General features: G+C 47.6%; 1 protein-coding gene across 4 annotated transcripts in view; it reads left to right on the top strand.

Annotated features, from left to right (window-relative positions):
• Window positions 1-3,111, top strand: part of PDE4C (phosphodiesterase 4C) — a 58,599-nt gene extending 55,488 nt beyond the window's left edge. For all 4 annotated transcript variants that reach the window (XM_081895497.1, XM_081895498.1, XM_081895499.1 and 1 more), the window contains one exon: window positions 183-3,111. In XM_081895497.1, coding sequence (XP_081751623.1) covers window positions 183-683 — 501 coding nt within the window. In that variant the 3' untranslated portion in view covers window positions 684-3,111. The remainder of the gene's footprint in view (window positions 1-182) is intronic.
• Window positions 3,112-13,152: the final 10,041 nt, after the last annotated feature.

Here is a 13,152-nt window from a genome sequence, read left to right on the forward strand (position 1 = left end):
CCTCCAGTTCATTTCTGAGTTTTGCCAGCCGGTTTCCAGTCACACCTTGTATTGATCTGAGTCAGTTGCAAAAAAGCCTTATTTGATTTTACTTTTTGAATTGAGACTGGTGTCCTGGGAAGCGAAGGGTGTTCCTTTCTTCTGCGTCCTCTCAGCCCCTGTCTTTGTCTCCCTTCCGGCAGGTGGGATTCATCGATTACATCGCTCACCCGCTCTGGGAAACCTGGGCTGACCTCGTCCACCCGGACGCCCAGGAGATCTTGGACACCCTCGAAGACAACCGCGAATGGTACCAGAGTATGATCCCACACAGCCCCCCGCCGCCCCCTGACGGGCTGGCGTCCGAGAAAGGAGCCCCTGACAAGTTCCAGTTCCAGCTCACGTTGGAAGAGGAAGACGGAGAGGATTCGGGAGCCGAGAGCTCCCTGGAAGAAGACCACAGCGAGGCGAAAACCCCAGGGACCACCGATGACTCAGAGTCGGCCCCCGAGCCTCTGGCGTCCCCCATGGACAAGCAGGGCAGCCCCCCAAGGAACGTCCTGGCGATGCAGCACTTTGATAACCAGAGGACACTTTTGCAGAGTGATGGGGGCTCTGCCACGGGGGCCATCACCAAAAGGAGGACAAGCGAGGCCGGTCTTGATCAAGAAGGCAATATCACCTTCCTGCCCCTTGGGACGTAACGGGGGAAGTGGGGTTGGGGAAAAGGCACTGTTGTCGCTCCATCTTGGCGGCGTCACGGGGGGTGTGTGTCTTGAAAGGCCTCTCCGCCACTGGAAAAAGGTCAGCCTTGGTGGTTTCCTTGCCCTCTTCCCGAGAAAACTGTGGAAGAACGCCAACGGCGGGCGTGTGCCCAGGGGCAGAAGGGCACGCCTCGCCCCTCCTGTCTTCCTCCCACCATTTTCCACCCTGGGTTGTGCCACAAGCCCAGCCGTGGGGAGAAATCTTCCCCCTTCCTCCTGGGACCTGCGTGGTTCCAATGGGGACCGAGCCCACGGGAGAAGAGGATCCTCGGGCGACTGCAAGCTTTGTGGGCAGAGGGTCACGAGTTCCGTCCCTGACAACTCCCACTTTTTTGTTTCATAAAAAATGATTTTGGGTAACCTCAACAGGCTGAGAAAAGGCCTTTCTCCCCGTCTGTGAGACTGACTTTGAGGATCCGTTGGGGGGTCAGTCCAAACACATATGAACTGCCCGACTTGCGTTCTCTCCAAATGTTGATTTCACTGGTGGGGTGGTGGAGCTTGGGCTGTGTGCGGTCCAGGTCGAATCCCGTTTCTTGGTCCAGGTTCGAATCCCACTTCGGCTTGAGACCTTGCGTGCGACTTGGGATGGATGGGTGAGTTGCACTGGACTTGGAAAGGCCCCTTTGGGTGTTGCTTCAGCAAGCGGAGGGCTGTGCAGAGAGAAATCACCCAACGCCGCTCTCCCCATCACAATCAAACCAGTATCCCTCCAGCGACCTGAGAAATGATCCAGTTATTGCTCTTCACCCAGGGGAGCAAGAAGCCCTTGCCCTGCAATGGGAGATTCACCTCCTTTATCTTCTCCCTTTCTAAGACTCCTCCTGGAACCTGCAGGCATCCAGGCCTTGCTCCACGTTTTCTCATCCCCTATAGCTGCGCTGGAAACAAACTTCGGCAGGCTAACGTCCCGCGCTGTCTTTTCTCCTCGATGGAAATATTTATAGACAGCTATTTTTAAAAAAGAAGAAGAAATCTGCCATGTTTTTTCTCTTCAAGGCACTGCTTCGGAATGAAAACACCCCTTACATTTCCTCCCCCACCCTTTCCATTTTCCATTTTCCCCTTTTGCAGTGCCCCCCCCAGAAAGGGCAGAATGGATATAAATACTTTCAGGATTTGGGAAGAGATGAAGCTGGGTATTTTTAAAAGGAGATTGGGGTTGGGGATGTTCTCGGGAACAAAATAGGAAGTGAAGAAGACATCCAGGGGGGTGTATGTGAGGGGGAGAGACCCTGCGGGGTTAATTCATCTTTAGAGCAGACCCCTTAAGACTCTAAGAATCTTATATACAGTGGTGCTTTGGTTCTCAAACTGAATCCGTTCCCGAAATCCGTTCCAAAACCAAAGCGCGCTTTCCCATAGGAAGTCATGCAATACGGATTAATCCGTTCCAGACTTTTAAAAGCAACCCCTAAAACTGCAATTTAACGTGAATTTTACTATCTAATGAGACCACTGATTGATAAAACGAAAGCAGCCACCAATGCACTGTGCTACAAAATAAATAAGACAGGATTGTAGATGGTAAATTTCTTTTAAAAATCTTGGCTGCACTGATGAGAGTCATTGTTTGGATGGGGGGCTTTTATCCATTTCCGCAGTCACACAATCAATCCATCAGTAGCTGAACTGGGTTCCGCACAGTCACAGAAACAAATGAACAGAAAAAGCCTCAGAAACAAAAATGCAAAACAAAGAGCAAAAACCAAAGCGCCAAACTTAATCCGTTCTGGAAGTCTGTTTGACTTCCAAAATGTTCTAAAACCAAGGCATGGCTTCTGATGGGTCAGGCGCCCAGGAAACAATAGCCGACAGCCGCATTGGACGATCGGCTTCCAAAAAACGTTCAAAAACCGGAACACTCACTTCCAGGTTTTCGGCATTTGGGAACCAAGACATTTGAGTACAAAGGTACCACTGTACAAGCAAGGAAATTGGGATGGGGGAGTCCCCAAGCCACAGCAAATGAAGCTGCCACCTTTAATTTATTAGATGAGTATATATTTTGCGGAGTTTTTGTAGCCTTAAGTTTTAACAATAATAACCTGGAAGTGTTGAATTTGAAGTGTGCTAACCCTCACAACCAGTCCGCTCACCCCTGTTTCGTTGTCCGATACTGATATTACTGTGACTTGCCTTCAGAAACACTGCATTATGTCTGTGTATATAATATAATATTTTTCCCCCCACATGGCACTTTGAGTTTCCTGACCGGCCGCTGAGCCCTTGGCTGGGAACGGCACCTTGTTTTTCTATGGCACCTTGTCTCCCTCAGTATAATTTCCATGTAAAAAAACCCAAATGCTGATTTATTTTATTTTATATATATATTTAAAATCATGCTATAAAGCTACAGCACTTGAAACCTAAGTCTCTGCACCAAAGATCTTGCAATAACAGAAAAATGGGCAAAGAAAATGTTGGTGGGTGGGAAGATGGAAGTGCGGTGAGTTGGTTGTGATTATTATTATTATTTATGGAATTTATATAGCGCCCTATACCCAGAGGTCTCAGGGCGGTTTGCAGTGGCAGTGATGAGGGAAGGGAGAAGGAGATACAGGTAAATTTGGGGAGAAATTCAAAGGGAGAGAGAGCCGACAATATGATGGCTGAGAACACATTTATTATTACAGCATTATTATTATTATATATACACCACTTCATTGTAAAAAAAAGCAACCTCAGAAGCAGTTGGAAGCTGGGGCAACCCAATCAGATGGGCGGGATACAAATAGTAAAATTTTTATTATTATTAAGGGCACCAGAGGCTACTAGGCAATATGAAAGGGCCCTCCTCTTTTAAACCTTCCCTCTTTCCCTCAGAATACACTTTGAGAGGCATCATTAAGACATCATCTCTACATCACTAGCACGCCACAAATGGGGAGGGGTAAAAGGTGAAAAATAAAGGACCCCCAGATGGTGAAGTCCAGCCAAAGGTGACTCTGGGGTTGCGGCGCTCATCTCGCTTTCGGGCCGAGGGAGCCGGCCTTTGTCCACAGACAGCTTTCTGGATCATGTGGCCAGCAGGACTAAACCACTTCTGGCGCAACGGGACACCGTGACGGAAACCAGAGCGCACGGAAATGCCGTTTACCTTCCTGACGCAGCAGTTTATCTACTTGTGCTGGTCTGCTTCCGAACTGGTAGGTTGGCAGGAGCTGGGACAGAGCTATGGGAGCTCAGCCCATTGTGCGGATTCAAACCGCTGGCCTTCTGATCAGAGGCTCAGTGGCTTAGACCAGGGGTGGCCAACTCCCAAGAGACTGTGATCTACTCACAGTTAAAGACTGGCAGTGATCTACTGCTTTTTGGGGGGGCTTCAGGTCAAAGTTGATGAGCTTTTTTAAAGGAAGGAATGCCCTGTTTTGGGAGGTTGAGGTCAAGGTTGTTGAGCTTTCTAAGGGGGGACGGAAGCCCCTTTTTTTGGGGTGCAGGGCAATTTAAACATTGAACTTTGGGGGGGGGAGCCAGTGATCTACCACAGGCATCCAGTGATCTACCGGTACATCACTATCTACCTGTTGGACGTGCCTGGCTTAGACCAAAGCGCCACCTGTGTCCTCAGGGAGGAGTATACAAGGGTTACACAAGTTGAACATTAGGTCTCTTGATCAGACACCTTTCCCAAGGCCTCTTAAGTCCCCTTCACTGAAAGAACAATAAAACTCTTGACATCTCCTTGCCCTCCGGACTTGTCTGGAGATGGGCTTTCCGAACAGTGGCCTCTGCTGATGTCTACTGTTGCCCCCTGGGTGGGGTGCCGTGGATGTGCTCTCCCGCTTGGGGAATTCTGGCGGGTTGCCCTGTTCCTGCTTCGTAGTTCATGGAGGGAGGGGAAGTCCAAATTCACCTTTCTCTCGGGGTTCAAATGGCGCTGGAATGAGGAGAGTATGGATTTTCTACAGATTTATGAAGCTAGGCATCTTCCCTGGGCTGTCAAGTCGAAAGGATACATTCAGGCATAATAGTTGCAACATTGCAACAACTTTCAAGATGTGTCTCCCATGTCATTTCCGTAACACTATTTCAATCCTTCAGGGCATCTCAGGACTGGGAGAAACTCTGCCCAAAGCCCTCCAGACCCACTGCTTCCTACATTGCTCTTGAGGCAGCTCCTTTCTTCAGAACCATGAGGACTAGGCCAGGGGTAGGCAACCTAAGGCCCGGGGGCCGGATCCAGCCCAATCACCTTCTCAATCCAGCCCACGGATGTGTTTTCACATGAGTAGAATGTGTCCTTTTATTGAAAATGCACCTCTGGGTTATTTGTGAGGCATAGGAATTCGTTCATACCCCCAATATATATATATATATATATATGCAGGTTTTGGTGTCCTTGGGTGTCTTCCCGTGTAAAAGTTGGGGTGTCTAGGCGACGTTTCGACGAGGTCTCACTCGTCATCTTCAGGCTGGTGCTTTTGGCTTCTTGTTACTGGAACAGAGCAGGATCTCAGTGTTTGAGTTCCTATAAATACTGTTGAGGGGGTGTGGTGTATAGCCTCCAATGTTCTGGGCAGAGAGGAAGTTCCCAGGCTAGTGTGCCTTTTCTTCTTTTGTTCCTTAATTACTTGAGGGATATCTTGAGTGATTTCTTGAGTGATATCCTGGTTACCACTTAGGTGGGTCATTAGGTGTGGATTAGTTGCTAAAGTCTTTGTGTCTTGACCTCTTGAACTTTGTGAAGAGTTTTTCTGAGAAGATGGCTGTACTGCACTTAGTTGTGCTCTGGCTTGGCTTCGTGTATAGGGGCGAGCTGTGGTTTTGTGGCCTGTGTCAGCCAGATCTGTGTAGGGATTGCAGGGGGGTGCAGCATCCGGAGGTGCCACCATGGTTTGGCTACTGGATGGTGTCTGTAATTTATCTGTGGAGAGGGTCTGTGGTTGATTGGTGATGGCGTTCTGTGTGCCTCTGGATCTGGTGTCAGTTTTTGTGGGGAGGGCTAATTTCCAGATGTCTGGCAAGCGGGATGTGTCGTCACGCTTGTTCATGTTGTGAGGGTGTTTCTCTATCTCGATGGCTTCCATGATTATTCTCTTGTGGTGATGTTCCATGTTAAAGAGCAATTTGGAATCTGCAAAATTAATTTCGTGTCCTGTTTCTTTCATGTGTTGGAAAAGAGAGGAAGTTTTTTCTTCTTTTTTGACGGCATTCTTGTGTTCTGCGATACGTGCATTTATTCGTCTGTTTGTTTGTCCAATGTACGTGGCTGGGCAGACTTTGCAGGGTATTTCATAGACCCCTTGGTTTTCCAACTGGATTTTCCAACTGCCCAGCCACGTACATTGGACAAACAAACAGACGAATAAATGCACGTATCGCAGAACACAAGAATGCCGTCAAAAAAGAAGAAAAAACTTCCTCTCTTTTCCAACACATGAAAGAAACAGGACACGAAATTAATTTTGCAGATTCCAAATTGCTCTTTAACATGGAACATCACCACAAGAGAATAATCATGGAAGCCATCGAGATAGAGAAACACCCTCACAACATGAACAAGCGTGACGACACATCCCGCTTGCCAGACATCTGGAAATTAGCCCTCCCCACAAAAACTGACACCAGATCCAGAGGCACACAGAACGCCATCACCAATCAACCACAGACCCTCTCCACAGATAAATTACAGACACCATCCAGTAGCCAAACCATGGTGGCACCTCCGGATGCTGCACCCCCCTGCAATCCCTACACAGATCTGGCTGACACAGGCCACAAAACCACAGCTCGCCCCTATACACGAAGCCAAGCCAGAGCACAACTAAGTGCAGTACAGCCATCTTCTCAGAAAAACTCTTCACAAAGTTCAAGAGGTCAAGACACAAAGACTTTAGCAACTAATCCACACCTAATGACCCACCTAAGTGGTAACCAGGATATCACTCAAGAAATCACTCAAGATATCCCTCAAGTAATTAAGGAACAAAAGAAGAAAAGGCACACTAGCCTGGGAACTTCCTCTCTGCCCAGAACATTGGAGGCTATACACCACACCCCCTCAACAGTATTTATAGGAACTCAAACACTGAGATCCTGCTCTGTTCCAGTAACAAGAAGCCAAAAGCACCAGCCTGAAGATGACGAGTGAGACCTCGTCGAAACGTTGCCTAGACACCCCAACTTTTACACGGGAAGACACCCGAGGACACCAAAACCTGCATTCCTGTACCCGTGAAAATCTACGAAAGCATATATATATATATATATATATATATATATATATATATATAGTCGGCCCCCCACTGAAAAGGTTTGCTGACCCCTGAAGGACACTTCCTTCCTTCCTTCCTTCCTTCCTTCCTTCCTTCCTTCCTTCCTTCCTTCCTTCCTTCCTTCCTTCCTTCCTTCCTTCCCTCTTTCTTTCTTTCTTTCTTTCTTTCTTTCTTTCTTTCTTTCTTTCTTTCTCTCTCTCTCTCTCTCTCTCTCTCTCTCTCTCTCTCTCTCTCTCTCCTTCCTTCATTCTCTCTCTCTCTCTCTCTCTCTCTCTCTCTCTCTCTCTCTCTCTCTTTCTTTCTCCCTCCCTCCTTCCTTCCTTCCTTCTCTCTCTCTCTCTCTCTCTCTCTCTCTCTCTCTCTCCTTCCTTCCTCCTTCCTTCTCTTCCTTCCCCCCCCCCTCTCTCTCTCTCATATCTTGATCTGCCAGGAGAAAGGACCCTGGGCCAGTGGCTGGGCGACCCGGAATGGACAATCAAAGAGGGGTGATAATCTCATTCCTCAAGTCATGTCTTGTGATACACTCTTTCATGGAAGAAGAGAGGCTCTGCCTGGGGCATTTGACGTTCTTCTTGTAAGGCCGCCTTACAAGGAGAAGATGACAAATGCCCCTTTTCACCGCTCCCCCCCCCCAACCCTCCTTCCCTCTCTGCAAATCCGTCACTGACAGGCCCGGCTTCCAAATAACATAAATATTTAAGCCCAAGGTGGGACAGCTTATCTTTGCTGCCGGCTTGCTGCTTCCGCTCAGCACCCTTGATTCATTGCATGCATGTCAACGCCCGGTTCAACATGTCTCCACGAGGATTTGTGGATTGCAGTTGGGGGGCCAGTTGGGCCAGCTTGCAAGAGCTCCCATTTCTCATCTATCTATCTCTATCTATCTATCTATCTATCTATCTATCTATCTATCTATCTATCTATCATCTATCTATCTATCTATCTATCTATCTATCTATCTATCTAATCTATCATCTATCTATCATCTATCTATATCTATCTATATCTATCTATCTATCTATCTATCTATCTATCTATCTATCTATCTACAGTGTCCCTTGGTTCTCAAACTTAATCCGTTCCAGAAGTCCATTCCAAAACCAAAGCGTTCCAAAACCAAGGTGCACTTTCCCATAGGAAGTTATGCAGAATCATTCCAGACTTTTAAATGTTTAGTCATTTAGTCGTGTCCGCCTCTTCGTGACCCCCTGGACCAGAGCACGCCAGGCCCTCCTGTCTTCCACTGCCTCCCCCAGTTTGGTCAGACTCATGCTGGCAGCTTTGAGAACGTTGTCCCACCATCTCGTCCTCTGTCGTCCCCTTCTCCTTGTGCCCTCCATCTTCCCCAACATCAGGGTCTTTCCCAGGGAGTCTTCTCTCCTCATGAGGGGGCCAAAGTCTTGGCAGTGATCCCCTTCATGGATCACTGCCTTGCCGGGGCGAAGGGGCTTGAATAACTCAGAGAAGCTATGAGCAATGCCAAGGTGGACAGCTCATAGTGGAGAGTTTTGCCCAAACGTGATCCACCTGGAGGAGGAACCGGCAAGCCACTCCAGTATCCCTGCCAAGAAAACTCCATGGACAAAGACAACAGGCATATAAAAGTTACGACGCTGGAAGATGAGTCCCTCAGGTCGGAAGGCGTCCAACATGCTACTGAGGAAGAGCGGAGGGCAAGTCCAAGTAGATCCAGAGCTGAGGAAGGGGCTGGGAAGCTGAAAGGACGCTCAGCTGCTGATATGCCTGGAAGCGAAAGGAAAGTCCAATATGGAAAGAAAAATATTGCATAGGAACCTGGAATGTAAGAACCATTAACCAAGGTAAGTTGGAGGTGGTCAAAAAGGAGATGGCAAGACTTTTAAAAACAACCCCTAAAACAGCAAATTAATGTGAAACGTACAAAAAACTGGAGGCGATGGAGACAGGGGAAGTCAAATGGCAAGGGATTTCTAAGATGAAAGGCATAGAGGGAAATCGGCATGTCCTATTCCATGATGATAATAATATTTTATTATTTGTACCCCGCTCATCTGACCATGTTGCCCCCGCCACTCCAGTCGACTTCCAACATCTATGGGCAGCTTCCAGCAAAATATTAAAATACTTCATCAAATATTAAAAGGTTCCCTAAAGAGCGGAAAAGCGGGATCAAATCAGAAACTGGGGCGGCTTCTGTAAATCCTGGGGGAAAGGGGCACTCGGAGGGTGGTGCAGCCAGGCCGGGACCCGTGCCTCTGTGCATGTGCAGAGTGCCTCCGCTCTGCAGCAGCTGTGAAGGGATTCTTCCAGGTTCCTTGCAACAACCTGGATGTTTCTAAAACCTAAATTTAAAATTGGAGTTAGGTTGCCACCTGGTGGCTACATGGCAAGTCTGTAGAATCTTCCGCCACATTGCAACAGATTTATGAACTGATACAAATCCCGTTCGTTCTCCCCTCTGGCATAATAATAATAATAATAATAATAATAATAATAATAATAATAATGGACCTTTCCAGTATAGAGGACATTTGTGACGGAAAAAGTTGGTTCCACAAGTGTTTCTTTTTACTTTTTCCTCCTGCCAGCCTCTGATTGGCTGTGGTTCCAGGAGGGAGAGTGAAATATACTCTTTAATATTTACACAACGTGTCCCGTCTGATTGGTTGATTATGTTTCCCTCCTGGGGTCTGATTGGGCCAATCAGGTTGTTGCGTTATAGGATCCTATTGCCTATTGGTCTAGGAGCCAAGCTTAGTATGTAACAGAGAGTTTAAAAGGAGAGGAATTAGGGGGTGGTTGAGTTGAGGTGGTTGAGGAGGGAGGTTGGGGGGATAGGTAGGAAGATGATGATAATAATAATAATAATAATAATAATAATAATAATAATAATAATAATATACTTATACCCTGCCCATCTGGCTGGGTTTCCCAAGCCACTCTGGGCGGCTTCCAAGAGGAGATTAAAAATACATTAAAACATCAGTCCTTAAAAAACTTCCCTAAACAGGGCTGCCTTCAGACGTCTTTTTGGCCATTCCTTTGTGATGGCAAATACTCCGTTCCTGAACCCAGGTCACAGGCTCACCCTGTTCACACACAGATAGGCCCTTAAGACAGGATTTGTCAGCACAGAGACAACGGGGAGGTTTCCCATTTCCTTTGTCCTTGCAGGAGAAACATTTGAGGTCAATTTGGGAGAGGCGAAAAATTGGTTTCAGGACTTTTTTCCTGTACTGTTTCAGACATGCGTCTTATATATTGATGTATGTGTTTGCCTGGCACATTTACAGTGGTGCCTCGGGTTACAGACACTTCGGGTAACAGACTCTGCTAACCCAGAAATAGTGCTTCAGGTTAAGAACTTTACCTCAGGATGAAAACAGAAATTGCACGCCAGTGGCAGAGGGAGACTCCATTAGCTCAAGTGGCACCTCAGGTTAAGAACGGTTTCAGGTTAAGAACGAATTAAGTTCGTAACCCGAGGTCCCACTGTCTTTTATATCTCTGACCTTCCAATTCTCATAATAAGAGTAATGGGGCCAGGAATGGACTGGGAGGCTGAGGCGGAGAAAGAAGAATTGTGAGGTGGAAAGAGTCCGTCTCCTTGGCTCTCCTTCAGAGATTCTTCTAGAAAGAGGAGCCTCCCCAAGCGGAGATCTCTTGGCTCTGCTACTCGGAAGTCCCTCAGGAGTAACTGACAGGAAGGACCTCCATGTTCAGAGCAAAGGATTAAGTGCAAAACCTTGAAGGGAAAGAACATTGTCGGCTGAAGTCTCCTGAGTTTCATCCCCCGTGTCAGAGACTTCCTTGCTCAAGAAAACCCTTCTTGTTCATTTGAACCAATCCTGCCTGGGACTCCGAATTGTTAAGTTTTACCTCACGCAAGACCCTACAAGATATTCTGAGGGAGTTTGAGGGAAGTGGTGGAAGTGGGCGCTCCATTTTGAAGTGAGAGGCCGTTGCATATTCACTGGTGGCAGCGCCGTGACAAGAAGGGAAATTCCACCCAGAAAAGTACCCAGAGACACAGAAGAACCAGTTTCATAAAGTACTGGAGTTATTTGATTAAAAGGAGGAAAATTTCCTGTCAGAAAATGACCAGCAAGCGCCAAGCCAGAGACTCGGGATGACCCAGTGCAGAGCTGCTGCATCTGAGGAAAATCCTCAGACTGAATGAGAGATGGTGAGACTAAGATTGGAATTGGCTAAAGTTGAAGCAAAGAAAGAAAAACATAAAATTGAACAGAAGTCGTGTTCTGTGAGGTGGTGCTCCATTTTGAAGTGAGAGAAGAGCCCAACAGCGCCAAGGGAAAAAGGGCCGGGGCAATATTCCCAAGCCTTTGCAACCTGACCCATCTCTTCTAATGCTGCTCTTTCCTTTGGAAACGGAGCCAAAGTTTCCTCCGTCTTAGTAATAACACTATCTATGTTCCTTTTTTCTTTCGGACATCCTTGAGGAAAATAAAACCGAGCAGGGGCGGGAAAAGCGTTTTTTGCTTCTCTGGGCCACAGACTCCCAGAAACCGGCTGGTCTGGGCAGCCATTGTGAAAGGGAGGAAGGTGGGAAACTCCAGAATCTGAATTGAGAACTGCTGCCATTTTGCTGAGGCAAAAAAGCAGAGAAAGGGAGGAAAAATGCCAGGCGGGAAAGTTCTGCAACCTGCACTAAAAACAAAAGAGAACCAACTCTTTTTGTGCCGGCCGAGCGATGCTGCAACTCAGGGGATGCTCAAGGACTATTAAGCATAACTAATGCTATGAGAATTATAAGGTCTAAGGTATTATTAATATTAATTGGTGGCGGCGCCGTGATATGAAGTGAAATTCCACCCAGAAACGTACCCAGAGACACAGAACAGCCAGTTTCATAAAGTACTGGAGTTATTTGATTAAAAGGAGGAAAATTTCCTGTCAGAAAATGACCAGCAAGCGCCAAGCCAGAGACTCGGGATGCCCCAGTGCAGAGCTGCTGCATCTGAGGAAAATCCTCACCCTGAATGAGAGATGGTGAGACTAAGACTGGAATTGGCTAAAGTTGAAGCAGAGAAAGAAAAACATAAAATTGAACAGAAGTTGTGTTCTGTGAGGTGGTGCTCCATTTTGAAGTGAGAGAACAGCCCAACAGTGCCAAGGGAAAAAGGGCTGTTGTGCCCAAATTAATTGGTGGCAGCGCCATGACACGAAGTGAAATTCTACCCAGAAACGTATCCAGAGACACAGAACAACCGGTTTCATAAAGTACTGGAGTTATTTGATTAAAATGAGGAAAGTTTCCTGTCAGAAAATGACCAGCAAGCGCCAGGCCAAAGTGATGCTGCGACTCAGGTGATGCTCAAGGGCTCCTTAAGAAGCAGAACTAATGTTATGAGAATCAGAAGGTCAAAGGTGTAAAATAAATGTTCATAAACGTACCAGGCAGACACATCCCTAAGTATATCAACTGCATGTTTGAAACTGTACAGGAGAGCAATCCTGAAGCCCTTTGGACTCTTTCCGGGACCTCAACTATTCCTCTGCAGTTTGGATGGGAAGGGGAAAAGCTTCCCCCAGGTCTCCCTGCTCCCAAATCCGGCCTGAAGGGGAAAAGGGAGCCGGAGACCGGGACTCGGAAATTCAGTATTTGTCCTCACAAAAGGAGGGCCAGGCTCTCCAGGTAAATCCATTAACAGCCAGGTAAACCCAGCAACAGGGAACCTGGCAGACAGGATTTCTGCTGTAGACCTCCCTCCCTTTGGGGTGCGTGTGTTAAGGGAGAAATTTGAGGGCTCCCTTGGACAAAAAAACAAGGAGACCAGCCAGGAATCCCAGAGCAAAACAGCAGCCTTGGTCTTGATGGAAGACTGTCGAGACAGGACTCCCACCTGCCACCAGGTGGAACAAGATGGCAGCCCCAAACAAAAGAGAACCCAAACTTTTATTAGCTGCTCCCCATCCCCATCCCCCATTTCAGGGACGCGGGTGGCGCTGTGGGTTAAACCCCAGAGCCTAGGGCTTGCCGATCAGAAGGTCAGTGGTTCGAATCCCCGCAATGAAGGGGTGAGCTCCCGCTGCTCGGTCCCTGCTCCTGCCAACCTAGCAGTTCAAAAGCACGTCAAAGTGCAAGTAGATAAATAGGTACCACTCCAGCGGGAAGGTGAACGGCGTTTCCGTGCGCTGCTCTGGTTTGCCAGAAGCGGCTTAGTCCTGCTGGCCACATGACCCGGAAGCTG

This window comes from Podarcis melisellensis, assembly GCF_964234715.1.
Source record: "Podarcis melisellensis genome assembly, chromosome: 18".
NCBI lineage: Eukaryota > Metazoa > Chordata > Lepidosauria > Squamata > Lacertidae > Podarcis > Podarcis melisellensis.